The sequence below is a fragment of the Moschus berezovskii genome, chromosome 5, assembly GCF_049115385.1.
Source record: "Moschus berezovskii isolate FMDL1 chromosome 5, NW_MosBer_1.0, whole genome shotgun sequence".
Classification (NCBI taxonomy): Eukaryota; Metazoa; Chordata; class Mammalia; order Artiodactyla; family Moschidae; genus Moschus; species Moschus berezovskii.
In genome coordinates, this window is record NC_142464.1 from 120494029 (window position 1) to 120511832 (window position 17804).

At 46.6% G+C, this 17804-nt stretch overlaps 1 protein-coding gene across 1 annotated transcript; it reads right to left on the reverse strand.

Annotated features, from left to right (window-relative positions):
- Positions 1-3284: 3284 nt before the first annotated feature.
- Positions 3285-6327, reverse strand: LOC148777935 (fibroblast growth factor-binding protein 1). Its single transcript, XM_088836532.1, has 2 exons — positions 6195-6327; positions 3285-4361 (listed from the first exon to the last, which is right to left on the reverse strand). The coding sequence occupies exon 2, from the start codon at positions 4339-4341 to the stop codon at positions 3637-3639; it is 705 nt and encodes a 234-aa protein (XP_088692658.1). The 5' UTR covers positions 4342-4361; positions 6195-6327; the 3' UTR covers positions 3285-3636.
- Between the last annotated feature and the right edge of the window lie 11477 nt (positions 6328-17804).

The window sequence follows — 17804 nt, forward strand, 5'->3', positions numbered from 1 at the left end:
GCTCCTCCACCTCATATGCAGAAAACCCTCAGAGAGAAAATGGGCAGTGCTGTGCTAAGTTGCTTCAGTTGTATCTGACTCTTTGTGACCCCCATGGACTGTAGCCAGCCAGGCTCCTCCGTCCGTGGGATTCTCCAGGCAAGAATACTGGAGTGGGTTGCCATGCCCTCCTCAGAGAGAGAAAATATGGAGTGCCAAGTTGGATAGAAGCTAATGTAAAGTCTGTGTTGGCTTTTAAAATATTTTAAATTTGTTTTAAAAACATCCCCCCTCAGGATGTGACTAGGACCAAAGACAAATGGAAGCTGGAGCTTCTGGCACTTTCTCTGTAAGAACACAGAAGGGTCTGTACACGTGGATGGGATGGATGCATCCTGCTTATGTCACAGCCTGGTCCACCTCTAGAGACCACAAATGCCTGTCTTCTCTCAACCAGGGAAGAAATCCTGAGCTGCGGAGGCAGAAAGGGCTTGGGGGCCTCTAGACTCAGCTTCCTCCCAAGCTCAGCCTCTCCCAGGCTTTGTGACCTTGGCAACTGGTCCAACTTCTCTGAGCCTCAGTTTCCTCATCTATCAGGATGAAACACCTCCCAGTTAGTTGGTTGGGAATAAAAAAGAGAATGGGGCAAAGCCACTGGCATGTACCACCCTTAAGTAAGGGTTGCTAGCCTTTGCTGATCGTGTTAGAAAAAAGACAAACTTCCGCTTTTAGGCATTTACATAAGGAACTTCTGAGCTCCATCCACAAGCCAGTCTTGTGCTGTGGACTTTAGACAGTCAGTGGTGCTAAACACCCACAATGTAAGCCATGGGGCACTGGGCATTTAAGATTTATTGACTAGTGCAAGTCTTACAATATCTCTGAAGGTGATTTCATTATGCTGGTTAATAAAATTTTAATGGTAAGTTGAATTCATTAACTCTGGTATTTGCAAATTCTGAAGGCAGAGCAGCTTCTGGGTTGGTTTGGCTTAAGCAATCCAATAGTACTATCAACAGACTTTATTATTTATCTCCTCCCCGTTGTCTTCTTTTCTCCCTTCCTTCCCTCCTTTTCCTTTCTTATTCCTTTTCCCAGCAGTATTAGTTTCACCCAAATGATCTTCATTGTTGAGATGACCTTATTGGAACTTAGTTGTTGTTTAATCACTTAGTCATGTCTAACTCTTTTGTGACCCCACGAACTCTAGCCCACCAGGCTCCGCTGTCCTTGGGATTTCCCAGGCAAGAATACTGGAGCAGGTTGCCATTTTCTTTGCCAGGGGATTTTCCCAACCCGGGGATCAGACCCATGTCTCCCTGCATTGGCAGGAGGATTCTTTACCACTGAGCCACCAGGAAAGCCCTACTGGAGCTCAGACAGTTGAATAATTGGCTCAGAGACCTTGGTTTGGAGGTGTCAGAGGCAAACCTCCAGCTCAGGTGCAGTTGACTCAGACATATTGGAAACAACCTCCTCCCAGCTCTGCCGGCTTTGAGTCTGGTCTAGTCAATTCTCCAATGTTTATGTCACCTAGACCAGATCAGAGTTGCTATTTAATGACCCCTGGAAGTGTCTAATTGTCTTTTCCTATCTTAGGACTACGTAGAATTGAGTGACAGACGGGAGTCACACTCTGTTTATACCTTCAAGGGAAATGTTCTTCCCATGGTGTAGCAAGGAGGAGCTTAGTGAGTGTCTGGATATTGGTTAAGTTCTCTTGGGAGTGGGGTTCAGGGTCACAGGTCAGGTCTTGGGCTCTGCTCTGCAATGACATTGCAGTCTTTGATGTTTCTGAACCCACCAAGCGGGGGCCAGTCATTGGAATATAAGCACCACTAAGACAGAAATATTTTTTCTTTCTGGTTTGCAGGTATTTTTGTCCTCTAGATCCATAGTAGGAGCTCACAGCTCATTCATTAATTACAGAGTATTTTCACTGACTGTTTGAACATGCTTACCCTGGAGAGACACCTGGCTTGATTCCTCACCGCATTTAGAACTAATCTCAAAAATCACCTCCAGCGAGAGGCCTCCCTTGACCGTATCACCTAAGGCTGGTTACTGTCCATTGATCTCACCCCTTTCTCCTCCTTGACTTTTCCTCTCTGTCACTTGTATATTTGTGCGTTTTAGTTGCTTTCCCCACTGGGAGCTCCATGAAGACAGAGTGTTCATCACTGGTGCACTACTGTGTCTCTAGTCGCTAAGACAGAGGCTGTAAGAGTCTGTGCTCAATAAATGATGTTCTGGGTGAACTAGTGAATCAGAAAGAACTTAGCATAGAGTCTGGGCCATAGAGAGTGAGAGAGAACTGTTTGTGTTGATGCTGTTAAAGATGATACCCAAGCTCACTCTGAGGCTGTCACACTCTGGGTGGACCACTGAGAGCCCTCTGTGTAGGTCCTGGTAGGCTGGTGAGTGTGGGAGGCCCTTTTCCACCCCATTTGCCATTCTTCCCTGCCACCAACTCTAAAAAGACCCCAGAGAACAGTATTTCTGCCAACTTCCACTCCTTACTTTTTGCTCGTTGTGGAATTGTGACATGACTTTGGGGCTACATCATTCTCTCTCCCCAACTCTTGAATTCAAACCCTTAGATCTTTCAGACTAGCGTGTAAATGACTAACGACGACATCATCCCTGCATTTCACCACCATCTACCCACGTGGCCTCTCCCATCTTTTAGGATTTTTCTCCTCTCTTTGCTTTCATGTATCTATCAACTGCCGATCGTGCCTACATTCTGCCCACTTCCTCCCTAAAGATACGCTCCAAGTTCTAACTCCAGCATCACCTCTCCTGTTAAGCTCAGCCTGAGATCTTCCAGAAGTTTCTGCCTCTTCTCTCTGGGGTTCCACCCTGAGTTTCCCTCTTGCCCTGGAATCTTCCTCTCAGGGCACTGCACTTATCCAGGCCCATCTCTCCAAACTCAGGAGTCCTGTATATGGCAAGCAGTAATGGGAGCCCTAGCTTGAAGCCGTGGAGGATGTTGCTCCAGCTCATGGATGTGGTTTGCTGATGTCCTGGCTTTGAATCCTGCCTCCCCTCCTCCCATCTGTGAGCCCCTGACAGGTGCCTTCATCACACGATGCTTCAGGCGACCCACTTGAAATCAGTTCAGTAAGCATCAAATACCACAGATCAAAGCCTAAAATTGTGAAGATAGGGATTCGGGAATGGATCACCTTATGGGATGACCTGGGATGGCTGGTGAACAGGATATTTTTTCCACTGATATATGAGGACCTGTTTGCAAGTTCATTGGAACTAGGCAGAGAGAAATCAAACACTGGTTGAACATATTTCTGAAAAAGGCACAGGGCTTTATTATCTTAACTGGGCAGAAAGTGCACTGCACTGAAATCACCGCTCTGACTCATTCAGTTCAAAGAGTGGGCCTTACTGCTCACAGAAACAAAGCTTTGTGGGCCATGGAAAAATACAGAGGACAATAGCCTCTTAAAATCACATCTAAGGAAATGAATACAAAACAAATTCCGAACACAGAGACAAAAATTGCAAAATCTGTTTAAATAGTCCTTTGCACACCCATAGCATAAATGTTCATCTGACAGGGAGTTAGGAGATCTTTACAGCATATGAAAAGGCTTTGACATGACATCTCCTAATGGACTCGGTTTGCTTTCGACCTCGTTAGCATGAACTGCCCTGTACCATGGAGAGGAAGAATTCACACAAAGAGCCCCAGGTCTCCCCACAGTACTCCAGGGCTGCCTTCCTTTGATTTTTCAAGTCTTCCTCCAGACACTGAGGATCTTTGGTGGTCATGGTCTGGGTCTTTTCTGGGCTGGAGGAGGTAGTCACTTCAACTGTGTCCATGGGAGAGGGCTCCATTAACTCCTGGCTGGGTTTCTTGATCCTAATCAGAGTAGAGTTCACCAGCTTGAGATTCGATTCTGGAAACTTCTTTCTGCACACCCTGGTCTTCAGGACACTCTTGGCATCACCACAGATGACCTTCTGAGAACGCAGATTCCGGCCAATTTGTTTCCAGTAGGCGTTGTTTTTGTGCAACTCTAGGCATGAGGTTGGATTGCCAGTGAAGAAACAGGAAAACGTGTTGTCCTGTTGGGTGCATTCGACCTTCAGTGCGATGCCCTCCCCCTGCTTGGTCACCACCCATCTGCAGTCAGCGTGGTCTGGGGTGACGAACTTGCCTTTGATCGGGTATTTCGTTGGCTGGCTCCTCGGCTCCTTCCCGGGCTTGCCCAGAGCAGGCGATTCATCTGCGCTGCCTTTGCTGCCGTGTCTATTCCTTCCTTCCTTTCTGGCCTCCGCCAAGAGCATCAGAACAGCCAGAAGGAGGAGGGAGAGCAGGGTGAGGCTGTGGGTCCTCATGCCTTCAGCTTGGTGGGAACCTGTTTGACAAAAGGCAGGTGAGTCAGCGCTGGGCTGGAGGAGGACCCTCCCCTCCACCTGGCACCGGTCTGCCTGCTTCAGGGTGAGATCCAAGAACCTTCTATTTCCTGGAATCAGTAGACAAGCAGCTGCTCTGTCTGCGTTTCTGCTTGAGCCTTGAATGCCAGAAACTTCCTGCTCTTCGCTCGCTCTTCCGTACCCTCTGAACCCCGACAGTCCTCACGCCCTCACTCCGCTACTCCAGCTCCATTCGCACTCAATGTACGTTCATGGGGCACCGACTACCAGCCACGCCCCAGGCTAGATGTTGAATTGATCCAGGTGAATAAGAAAGTCTCACGTCTTAAAAACTTGGAGGCAACTTTTTGAGGGAACCTAAATAGCATTGACCTGGAGTTTGTCCCAATCATGTCCCCCAGTCTGATCTTGGGCAAGTCACTCTCCCCTTCTGGGTCTCAGCTCCTTTATCTGAAAATCAAGATGTTGGGTGAGATGATTGTCGACTCTCTTTCAGCTCCGGTGGACTGAGTTTCTATCTCACCGTTCCACATGGACTCAGATGATCACACAACGAGTAAGGACATGGTAAGTGACATGCAAGGTGATGTCTGACCCAAGGTTAAATATGCATGACGTCTGGACACTCTGAGATGAGTGGGTTGGTGAGCAGGGACATTTGGGCTTCAGTGAGAGCCCAGGGAATGGCATGCAGAATGGGAGATCACACAGTTTGACTGGGCAAAGTCAACCAGGAGAACAGAGGTGAGTTTCCACCAGCGCATTTGGAATGCTTTGACACTGTCCTTACCATAGAGAAAGTCCCCAGTCAATGCTTTTAAAAATAAATCATTAAAGACATAGGATGACTTTAACTGTTACGCTAAACTGAATAGATTTTATCAAGTGGGCAACAAAAACCACCCCTCAAAGAGGAGAATGAGCATTTCGATTTGACACCAACTCCGTGCTAAGCATATGACCTGTGTTTCCCTTTCACCTTGCTAATTGCCTTGCTGGGCAGGTCATCATACAGCACCACCAGGTAACAGGTGTGGCAGTTAAGGCTCAGAGCGGCAAATAAATTGCTCAATGTCCCACAGTGGGCAAGTGACATGGTTGGGACAGGCAGCCGGAACCTCTCCTGGTCCTTTATGCCACGCCCATCCTGAATCCCTCTTGCTTTCACTTTACTTGGCCTTTCAGAAGTAAAAAAGCGATTAGGAACAACTCTCTCTGTTTGGCTTAGTTCTTGGTGATAAGATCATTCATATTGCCAGTGCTCCATTTGAAAAGAATACAGACTTTTGTTTAAGGAGAGGCTGATTCGGGGAATGGTCTTGGTCCCATTATCTACCCTGGGCATATGACCTCTCGTTAGGACTGATAAAGGGACAAGGGAAAGTGTCAGTTGCTCGGTCACATCTGACTCTTTGCAACCCCGTGGTCTGAAGCCCGCAGGCTCCCCTGTTCATGGGATCTTCCAGGCCTGAATACTGGAGAGGGTTGCCCTTCCCTTCTCCAGGGGATCTTCCTGACCCGGAGGTCGGACCCTGGTCTCTCTTACATTGCAAGCAGATTCTTTACCATCTGAGCCTCCAGGGAAGCCCTTCCTGATAAAGGGAAGACAGTCACAAAACGTGGGCTCCCGAAACGAAGTTGGGCTGGGAGCAAGGTATGTCAGATAAAGATTTGCTCATTCCTCACGGCAGTGGGACTCAGCCCCTACTTGTCCCTGAGGAGATCCAGGTTTGAGGAACCTGAGGTCCTCAAGGGAGCTGGGGTAGGGAGCGGGGGTGGCAAGGAATGACACTCTTCAGAGAGCCAGCTCTTACCTTGTTCTGAGCTTGCAGGTCCAGTGCGACCCCGGATGGGAGAGGAAGCTTGCAAGCTTCCCGTGGTCTTATCCACCGTGAGAGGCCGGGAAGGCCCTTTATATAAGAGCCCACACAGACAGGATTTTTACACCTCACATACCTGTGTCACTTTATTCTCACTCCTCCCAGCCACGCCCCTTCAGAGAGAGCCAGTTCCTGCAGGGAAAGTGCTTGGCATAATCCTGTCTGTGTGTAAGCGTGGGAGGCGGGGAGTGTTACATGCATGGCATTAGACCTGTTTCTTTTAAGCCATTTCCTTTCCCCCAGTGGCCAACTGAGCACAGCCTTGCAAAGACCCTCCGTGATGGGAAGAGGACCCCAGCAGCAGAATCTTGGCGGGGGAGTGGGGGGAGTTATGAACAATAACTCATTCTACCCAAAGCTCTCCCTTAAATCTCATCAGAGCCCCTCCATGATATAGCAACCTACATTGTTATTGCTCAGTCACTAAGTCATGTCCGACTCTGAGACCCCACGGACTGCAGCCTGCCAGACTCCCCTGTTCTTCACTATCTCCCAGAGTTTGCTCAAATTCATGTCCATTGAGTTGGTGATGCCATCTGACTATCTCATCCTCTGTCGACCCCTTCTTTTGCCGTCAATCTTTCTCAGTATCAGGGTCTTTTCCAATGAGTCAGCTCTCTGCATCAGGTGGCCAAGGTATTGGAGCGACAGCTTCAGCATCAGTCCTTCCAATATAATTCGTCCCATTTTACAGATGGAATTTTGGAGCTTGAAGATATTCAAGGCTGGGCCAAGATCACAGGGCTAGGAGGAGGAGGAGCCCAGGGTTTACAGCCTGGACTCCCGGGGTCCACTCTGTCCTCTTTTTACCTGACACACTCAATAAACACTTGGTGAGTGAAGGATTGGACTGGGGAAACCACCCTAGCATTTGAATCCCCATTTTCACCTGAGGCACTTGAAGTTGCTAGGTGGGCAGAGGGATCCTTGGACCCTAAGAGGCCAGTAAAGTAGAAACTCCTGATCTGGGTCTTATTAAAAGTTTTCACCTTGTGGTCACAGAGGGGGGCCCTCACTCTGCTGAGCCTTCTCTAGGCAGACTCTAATAGCAGGATGGCCTAGTGGAGTCCCGGACACAGCATTCGTTTAGCTGTGATCTTAACCTCTCTGACCCTCCCTCTGCTCATCTGTTGACAACTGACGATATCAGCACCTCGTTTAGGGTCTCATACTAAATTATTTGGGCTTCCCAGGTGATGCTAGTGACCTGCCTGTCAACAGGAGATTTAAGAGATGTGGGTTCAATCCCTGGGTCAGGAAGATCCCCTGGAGGAGGGCATGGCAACCCACTCCAGTATTCTTGTCTGGAAAACCCCATGAACAGAGGAGCCCTGTGGACTAAATTATGCAGGAAGCTGAGCCATTCAGTTTAGTTCAGTCGCTCAGTGTGTCTGACTCTCTGCGACCCCATGGACTGCAGCATGCCAGGCCTCCCTGTCCATCACCAACTCCCGGAGTTCACTCAAACTCACGTCCATTGAGTCAGTGACGCCATCCAACCGTCTCATCCTCTGTCATCCTCTTCTCCTCCCACCTTCAATCTTTCCCAGCATCAGGGTCTTTTCCAATGAGTCAGCTCTTTGCATCAGGTGGCCAAAGTATTAGAGTTTCAGCTTCAACATCAGTCCTTCCAATGAACACCCAGGACTGATCTCCTTTAGAATGGACTGGCTGGATCTCCTTGCAGTCCAAGGGACTCTCAAGAGTCTTCTCCAACACCACAGTTCAAAAGCATCAATTCTTCGGTGATCAGCTTTTTTTAGAGTCCAACTCTCACATCCATACATGACCATGGGAAAAACCATAGCCTTGACTAGACGTAGACGGACCTTTGTTGGCAAAGTAACATCTCTGCTTCATCAAGTGAAGCAGAACAGATTTGGTTCATAAGGTGGCCTTCAGTTGTATCCTTTAAAACCAGGTACATTTTGTTTCCTTACTGAGAATGTAAAAAGAACTCATGTCTACAATGATACGGACCTCACTTTATTTTATTACTTTACTTTTCATGATGTTTGAGCATAAGAAGTTGTTCCTTTTTTTCTTGACTCTGCTGTAAGGAAAACAATAGCATTTGAACTATAATAATAAGTAATAAATGGCAGCTGACCCTTGCCTTTGGGATAGGAACAATGAGGAGTCCTGGGGGCGATGACAAACTGGGTAGTTCCTGATATCTAAGTGTCAACACTCAGCTCCAGGTGACAGAAAACATGTTGGCACAGGTCAATATTCAGATATTCAGACCTAATGAATTTTTCCACATATACTTTTTACTGGGGTATAATTGCTTTACAGTGTTGTGTTGGTTTCTGCCATATAGCAGTGTGAAGCCTATGTGTATATATGTGCATACATACATACATATATATATATATATCAATACAAACACACATACATCCCCTCCTTCTTTAGCCTGCTTGCCACCCACTCCCATCCCACCCATCCGGGTCACCACAGAGCGCCGAGCTGAGCTCCCTGTGCTGTGCAGCAGGGTCTCACTAGCCGTCTGTTTTACACATGGCAAGGTATACATTTCCATGCTACTCTCTCAGTTTGTCCCGCCCTCCTCCTCCCTTCCTGTGTCCACATAGCTGTTTTCTATGTCCGCATTTCTATTTCCTGCCCTGCAAATACACTCATCTGCACCATTTCTTTAGAGTCCACCTATGTGCATTAATACATATTTATTTTTCTCTGACTTACTTCATTCTGTATGACAGTCTCTAGGTCCATCCATATCTTTGCAAATTACTCAGTTTCATTCCTTTTTCTAGCTGAGTAATATTCCATTGTATACGTGTGCCACATCTTCTTTATCCATTCCTCTGTCTATGGACATTTAGGCTGTTTCCATGTCCTAGATATTGTAAACCATGCTGCAGTGAACACTGGGGTGCATATGTACTTTTGCATTATGGTTTTCTCAGGGTATCTGCCCAGTATTGGGTCAGATGGTAATGCTGTGTAGAAATAGACATTTCATGAACTTTTAAAAGATTCCTCAACATGCAAATGTGTGTATATGAAATTGGGTTGGCATCTAAGTGAAAATTTCTAGAACATTATCCTTGCCCACAATAAAAATACAAAAAGTTGTAACTGTGGTTGGATTCCATCGAAGTTCCACCTGCTCAAGAATTCCAAGGTCACAGAGTTATGGATGTTCCTCATGAATTCCACTGAAGGAGGCTATTTCCCCAAACTCCAAGCCTCATGTAAAACTGGCTCATCCTGAGATCCATCCCCGTTATCATGATCGTCACCTCATTGAATCATGACTTGCACAAACAGGCACTTACATAGTGGTATTCTGGAGGATTACTGGACCTAAGCAAGACAAAGCTTCATTGTTTCACAAGGAGATGTAGACCAAAGTGGTCTCCTGCAAAACAAGAAAATCATCTTATCCTCAGGTAGCAGCCAGATTCTTTCTGGAGAAAGACTATAGGTCAGAACACAAAGCAAATTTAGAAGACAACATGTGGACTCCAGGATCTTTTCTGAGAAATGTCTCTAAGATTTGGCAGAGAACATGTAACTTACCCCCAACAACTTCCCATGGATCTTCACCCTTTCTCTTGAAGGAACAATCCCAACTTCTGCCTTGACCCTTCTTTTCTAAACAGGGGTCATGATACTAGACCAGACTTTGTAGCTTTCTCCCTGTTAGCTCGGCCTGTTATTTAAAATCCATTTCTAGACACAAACACACTCTTTAATCTGGCCACACTAAATCACTCATCCACCATTTCCTGAATACTTGGTGGGCTTGTCCTCTTCCTGCTTTTGCTCCTGCTTTTCCGTTTACTTGGGATGCCCTTCCAGTCCAGCTTTGCCAGATGCACACAGGTCCTTAAGGTCCAGCGCCAATGTCATCTCCTCTCTGTTGGTATCATTGGTCCTCTGAACTTTTCCCATGCCCTCCTTTTCATGGATGTTCATGGAATTAAACAGACCATCACTCCCAATGAGTGTTCACATGCCAGCATTGTGCTAAGGCTGTGTCCACACATTAAGTCACAGCTCAATACACTGAGAAAATAATACCCTTGAGCTACAGTGCACTGGGAACTGGAAAGGATTTGGGGGTCCCAGGAAGACTGCCAACCACACGTTCCCACCACCTCCCCATACTCCCAGGACCAAGGAGGTCCCTGACTCCTAGAGAACTGATTTTGGATTTTCACGTTACACATGACACACAAGTAGAGAAAGACTAACTGCAGGTCACTTCTAATATTTTTATTAAAAACAAAGTAATATATCCATACTTCGATAAATTGTAAACTTTTCTCTCTTAATAAACACCTATTAAAATATTAGAATAATATTACCTTTACAAAAGGGCTTCCCAGGTGGCTCAGTGGTAAAGAATCTGCCTGCCAATCAGGAAATGCAAGAGATGCAAGTTTGATCCCTAGGATGGGAAGATCCCCTGGAGAAGGAAATGGCAAACCACTCCAGTATTCTTGCCTGGAAAATTCCATGGACAGAGGAACCTGGTGGGCTACAGTCCATGGGGTCACAGAGAGTCAGACATGACTTAGCAATTGAGCACGCATGCACCTTTACAAAATATTTGCAGACAGGCCCCTTGCCCTGTGTCTCACCCATGTTCCTCTATTGTTGACCTTTTCATCATAATGCTACATTTATAAATTATATTGGATCAATATTGCTATGTTTTTACTACATTCCATATTTTGTTCAGTCTTCCTTAGTTTTTACCCAATGCCCTTTTTAACATCATTAATAGACTTTATTTTCGAGTAGTTTTTGTTTCCAGAAAAGTAAAATGGAAAGTTCAGAAAATTCTCATACCATCACTGTCCTTCACAAACATAGCTGTCCACACTGCCAGTATTTTCCACTAGAGTGAGCCTTCTTTGGGACATCATAATCCCCCAAGTCAATAGCTTTCACAGTAGCTGACTCTTGGTGTTATAATCCACAGTTTTGGCAAAGATATAATCGCATGTTTCCACCATTATAGCATCATACATAGTAGTTTCACAGCCCTCCAAATCCTCTGTGCTACACCTATTCACCCCTTGATGAGGAAACAGTGGAGACAGTGTCAGACTTTGTTTTTTGGGGCTCCAAAATCACTGCGGATGCTGATTGCAGCCAGGAAATTAAAAGACGCTTACTCCTTGGAAGGAAAGTTATGACCAACTTAGACAGCACATTAAAAAGCAGAGACATTACTTTGCCAACAAAGGTCCATCTAGTCAAGGCTATGGTTTTTCCAGTGGTCACGTATGGATGTGAGAATTGGACTGTGAAGAAAGCTGAGCGCTGAAGAATTGATGCTTTTGAACTGTGGTGCTGGAGAAGACTCTTGAGAGTCCCTTGGACTGCAAGGAGATCCAACCAGTCCATTCTAAAGGAGATCAGTCCTGGTTGTTCATTGGAAGGACTGATGCTAAAGCTGAAACTCCAATACTTTGGCCACCTCATGCGAAGAGTTGACTCACTGGAAAAGACTCTGATGCTGGGAGGGATTGGGGGCGGGAGGAGAAGGGGATGACAGAGAATGAGATGGCTGGATGGCATCACCGACTCTGTGGACATGAGTTTGAGTGAACTCCGGGAGCTGGTGATGGACAGGGAGGCCTGGCATGCTGTGGTTCATGGGGTCGCAAAGAGTCGGACACAACTGAGCGACTGAACTGAACTGAACCCTAACCTTAACCCTAATCTTAAATCTAATCCCTCAATCACTGGACACCCCCTCAACTTTTTACTGTTTCCACAGTTTTGCCTTTCATGAAGGCCACAGAATTGGAATAAAACTGAATTTACTCTGTTCAAATTGTCTTCTTTCACTCAGTAACTTGATTTTAAGATTCCTGTGTGTCTTTCTGTGGCTTAGAAGCTCATTTCTTTTTATCACTGAATCATATTCCATTGTCGACTTGTACCACAGTTTATTTATCCATTTGCCTCCTGAAAAACATCTCAGTTAACTCCAGTGTTTTGGCAATTTTGAAAAAAAGCTGCTATAAACATCCATGTGCAAGTTTTTGTGTCAATATGTTTTCAACTTCTAATGGTCTTTTCCTGAAAAATGTATGTTGACACCAAAACCTGCACAAGAAAGTTTATAGCATAAGTTTTCAACTTGTAGTGGTTTTTTGATGCTTGATCCTTGGAAGAAAAGCTATAATGAACTTAGACAGCATATTAAAAAACAGAGACATCACTTTGTTGACAAAGATCCATATAGTCAAAGCTATGGCTTTTCCAGTAGTCATGTACAAATGTGAGAGCTGAACCATAAAGAAAGCTGAATGTTTTTGAACTGTGGTGTTGGAGAAGACTTGAGAATCCCTTGGACAGCAAGGAAATCAAACCAGTCAGTCCTAAAGGAAATCAACCCTGAATATTCATTGGAAGGACTGATGCTGAAACTGAAGCTCCAATACTTTGGTCACCTGACGCGAAGAGCCGAGTCACTGGAAAAGACCCTGATTCTGGGAAAGACTGAAGGCAGGAGGAGAAGGGGGCAACAGAGGATGAGATGGTTGGATGGCGTCACTGACTCAGTGGAGATGAGTTTGAGCGAGCTCTGGGAGAGAGTGAAGGACAGGGTAGCCTCATGGGCTGCAGTCCATGGGGCCGCAAGGAGTCAGACACGACTGAGCAACTGAACAGCAACAGCAACACGGCCAACAAGCCACCTGAGATCCCACGTGACCTTTAATAGACGCGACTCCTCTATGTGTGGACAGAGCTTCTTTTCGTGGTGGTGTTTCTCAGACGTTCCTTGGTTGTGATGACCTTGACAGTTTTCAGGATTGCTCAGGTGTTTTGAGAACGTGTCCCATTGGGAATTTGGTGTTTTTCTCATGATTAGATTGGGATTATGTCACTCTTTCCTTCAACCAAGATTGAAATGATGGACAGCAGGTTCCCTTGAGGGTTCCATTGAAAATCTGAACCCAGTAGCTCAGCATATGTCCTAGGCAGTCTGGTCGCAGATAGTTTTGAGGCTCAAAAGCTGATTTTACCCTCATGCATTTGTTACCATATGGTTCCTTAACCCAGAGACTGGTCTCTGGTAGAGAGTTGGGGGGTGCAGTGACTAGAGATGTATTAGCAGGTGTGATTTTGTTCTGAGGTGAATCTTAACTGTGCATTGCCAGGCTAAATTTGCTCCTTCAAAAATGACCTCATGTACAGTCAAAATGCTTACTGTATCAAAGCAATATTAATTTTTTGGTCAAATTCTGTACATTAAGTTACTCACTGTCAGAAAAATGAGGAAACTGGTCAAATAAATACCAGCTAATAATAACTTGGCTGGCAGGTAGCATTCGTCTTAGACCTGTAGAACAGTATTTGCATTCCAAACTTAAAATGCTCATAACTCTTGTGATTTCAGAATTCTTGTTCAGTGTATCACATTATTTAGACAGTGCTAAAGTTTTACTTCAGAAAAATAAGAGGCGGTAGAGAGTTGATGGCACAGCCTTCTGTATGGCTGCAAAGGGAAAAGATATTCATGTTTATTTATCTTAAAGGAGTACGCTATGTCACACTTCATAACATTGAAGGTATTTATTAGAAGCCACATGCAACGCTTGGTTTTGATTCTGACCCTATCTAAAAAATGACTCATGGTTGTTGTATCAACACAAAAACCATGAGTCATTTTTAAACTTAAACCAAATGAAATTTCTGTTTATGGTAGGTTAAAATGATAGAATATCAGAAATTTTAATTAGATCAAACTAATACTAATAAATAGAGATTTTTAGAAGACTTTTTCTCTAGTGATACAGCTGTTTCAAAGCTATATTCAACATCTTTTAGTGTTTCATAATGAAATTTCTCCATACAAGTTCATTGATTATCTCTAGGCCTTTTACATCTTTTTTTTAAAAAGGGAATCACTCTAAAACATCTTAATCATTGTTTAAAGATGTCTGCTTCTTTTGAATAAAATTTCCAAAGTGCGCACATGGCCGTGCACCTCTGCACACAAGCGCACACACATGCACCTGCACACTCTCGTGCAGGAGCATCACATATGGGTGTGTGGAACGTATGCACCCCGTCACCTCCACATCTTGGGCAGAAGGCCTTAGCGAGGCTCCCTTTGGAGTTATCAGTCGCTAACCCGAGTCTCTGGCCCTCGGTCCCTTTTGTCACAAAGAGCGTCAGTCGCCACCCTGGAAAACTGGAGAAGAGAGAAGACAAGTTGCTCTTTGCGTGAACGCTGTCAGTCACCATGCAAGGGAGTGTAAGTTTTGCTGCTTTTGTCACATGTAATTCATAGGAAGGACTGATGCTGAAGCTGAAGCTCCAATACTTTGGTCACCTGATGCCAAGAGCCAACTCGTTGGAAAAGACCCTGATGCTGGGAAAGATTGAGGACAGGAGGAGAAGGGGATGACAGAGGATGAGATGGCTGGATGGCATCACCGACTCAATGGACATGAGTTTGAGTGAACTCCAGGAGTTGGTGATGGACAGGGAAGCCTGACGTGCTGCAGTCCATGGGGTCCCAAAAAGTCGGACACAACCTCCCTCACCCCTCCTGCCCCTCACCCCTCCTGCCCCTCACCCCTGGAGTGGGTTACCATTCCCTTCTCCAGGGGATCTTCCCCACCCAGGGGTCGAACTTGGGTCTCCCACGTTGCAGGTAGATTCTTAATCATCTGAACCACCAGGGAAGCACCTGTGTACAGCAATGAAGATCCAGCACACCCAAAAATATGATGAATAAAAAGAAGTTCAGATGAAAGACATCAGAAAACAGCTCTAAAAAGGCCTGTGATGGTACTTGAGGCAAACAGTACCTGCGGCTGAAGAGCACAGCCCTCGTGCGTGCTGTGAGTTGCAAAGAAGACGAGGGAGGCAGGGGAGAAGCCACTACTGGCTGCAGGAAGAGCAGGGCTAGCCTCCGGCCAGACCTCATTCATTCTGCCACTCCGTCTGTCGTCCGCTCACTCCCCCAGTTCATCCAGAGGGCACTCACGAAGTGCTGCGTGTCCCAGGCTCACTGTCACTGAGCAAAATGCAGTCAAGAGCGACCCGACTCATCCTCAACGAGATGGCACCAGATGTGCAGGATGAGGATACCAGTCACAACGCAGAGGCTACTGAGCTGCTGGAGGGAAGGCTGGAATGCCTAGGGTGGGGACCTCGGACCTAGCCAGGGGCAATTTCTCAAGAGCCTTTCTCAAGAGATAGCTCAACAGCTCGGGGGGAAGAACAGTATTTATTCAATCATTACTCAGTAACCACTCCAGGCAAAGGGCAGTGCTAGTCAGTGTGTGGAGTGCAAGCTGCATGTGATCTGCGCCACCCTCAAGGCCGCCAGCTCAGCCGATGGTTCCCTCTCTGTGATGCCTGCAGCACTGACATCTCATCACATCTCAGATTTTAAGCTTCTGATGCTCCTCAACTGCTTATAGAAAAGGTCCACATTTCTGGGTCCGATCTGAGGTCTTTCCTGCCTTGATCCTGGCTAACCTCAAGGTCATACCCAACACACTTATGTATATCCCTGGATTCCAACTGTGCATCACTGTCCACTCCTATCCTCCCATGTCGCACTGTCTCAGAACAAGTTGCCTCTGCCGAACTGTCTCCTTGGCCTGAAATTCCACTCCACCCTTATTTATGCAGCTCGTTCTCTCTCTGCCCGGCTCCCTGCGCTTCTGACAGAATTCACTGTTCCTTCATCTGCATTCTCACAGCTTCTTGCAGCTTCACCATTATTTTGCTTGATGTGTCACCTGATTTGGGTTCATTCATGTACTGGTCACCTTCATCAGCCCGAATAATGGCATCCTTAGATCAGAACTCAAGCAGGAAGCTTAGAAAGCACTTAGCAAATGTTTATTGGATTGAATTGGATTTTGTATTTATCAAGATTATTCTGATAGTAATAATAAAAAACTCAAAACAACTGAAACGAAACTGAGAATTAATTGGAAATTTCTTTTTTTATTATTATTATATTTTTGGTTGTGCTGGGTCTTCGTTGCTGTATGCAGGTAAGGGCTTTCCTGGTGGTTCAGATGGTAAAGAATCTACCTGCAATGTGGGAGACCCAAGTTTGATCCCTGGGTTGGGAAGATCCCTTGGAGAAGGGAATGGCAACCCACTCCAGTATTCTTGCCTGGAGAATTCCATGGACAGAGGAGCCTGTAGAGCTACAGTCCATGGGGTTGCAAAGAGTTGGACACGACTGAGAGACACTTTCACTTTTCACTCAGAAGTATAGCCCCTGGATCAGCATTGGCATCATCTGAGATTTGCTGGAAACTCAAACTCAGGAGCCTCAGCCCCAGCTCACACCTCTGTGCTTTAACAAGACCCCGAGTGATCCTCACACACACACACTCAAGTGTGGACAGCAACAACTTCAGCAACTACAGATTTATTCTCTCATATACAAGTGGCACAACGTCAGCTGGGAGGTGCTGTTTGATTTGACCCAGGGCCTGGGTGCTTTCTGCGCTGCTTGGTTCGCTGGCTTTGTTCTCAGGTTTGTCTCATGGCTGCTCAGCCTCTGATCACGAATCTTCTCGGAATCACGTCCGGGAACAGGAGGGGTGATTTCTCCTCACACAGCCTTTCCATCAGGGAGGACATCCTCCCCCAATCCCCAAAGGACCCTCTCCTTTCCCCTCAGAAACCAGGGTCGCCTCCCATGGCTACTTCTAAGCATTCATGGATGTGGGCGAGGAGGGACCACGGATGGCTCAGACCAAGCCGCATCCATTGCCCGTGGGCTCAGAGGCGCCAGCTCCCTTGAGTGGGTGGGAGAGGGGATGCCCAGACCTGGCGGGGGCTTTGGCAGCAGGTGAAGAGGGTCCAGCCAGCTGAGGGGCACCCCCAGGAGGGTGTGCTGCTCGGACGACAGGAGGGTGGTCTGGAGCCGCAGTCTCCAGGCTTCTGGGCACCAGGGGCCGGTTTTGTGGAAGACAATTTTTCCACAGACCAAGGGTGGGGAGGGGATGGTTTCAGGATGATTCAAGCGCATTACATTTATTGTGCACTTTACCCCTATCATTATTACATTGGGATATATGATGAAATAATTGTACACCTCACCAAAACGCAGAATCAGATCATCAGATTCTCGTAAGGAGCACGCCACCTAGATCCCTTGTGGGCACAGCTCACAGTAGGGTTCTCGCTTCTCTGAGAATCTAGTTCTGTCCTGGGTCGGACAGGAGGCGGAGCTCGGGTGGTGATGGGAGCCATGGGGAGTGGCTGTAAATACAGAGGAGGCTTCACTTGCTCGCCACCACTCACTTCTTGCGGTGCAACCCGGTTCCCAACAGGCCATGGACTGGGACCCGTCCGTGGTCCAGGGGTTGAGGACCTCTGCTCTAGATGTTGGAGCCATCGTGTTGCTTTCTCCCCTGATCCGTCAATTAAACTCTAGGTGTGGGGACCTCCTCTGTGTTGGGAGCCTTCTCCATGGGTCATGGATGAGCAGGATTTTCCAGGTGTAACAGGTGAGTTTTTGGTGGTTCAAAAGGGCCAAGGAGAGAGGCTGGGCAGGCAGAGTCCCCC

What these genes read in the sequence shown, in the direction of transcription:
- LOC148777935 (XM_088836532.1), bottom strand. Translation starts at nt 4,341, where the DNA reads ATGAGGACCCACAGCCTCACCCTGCTCTCCCTCCTCCTTCTGGCTGTT.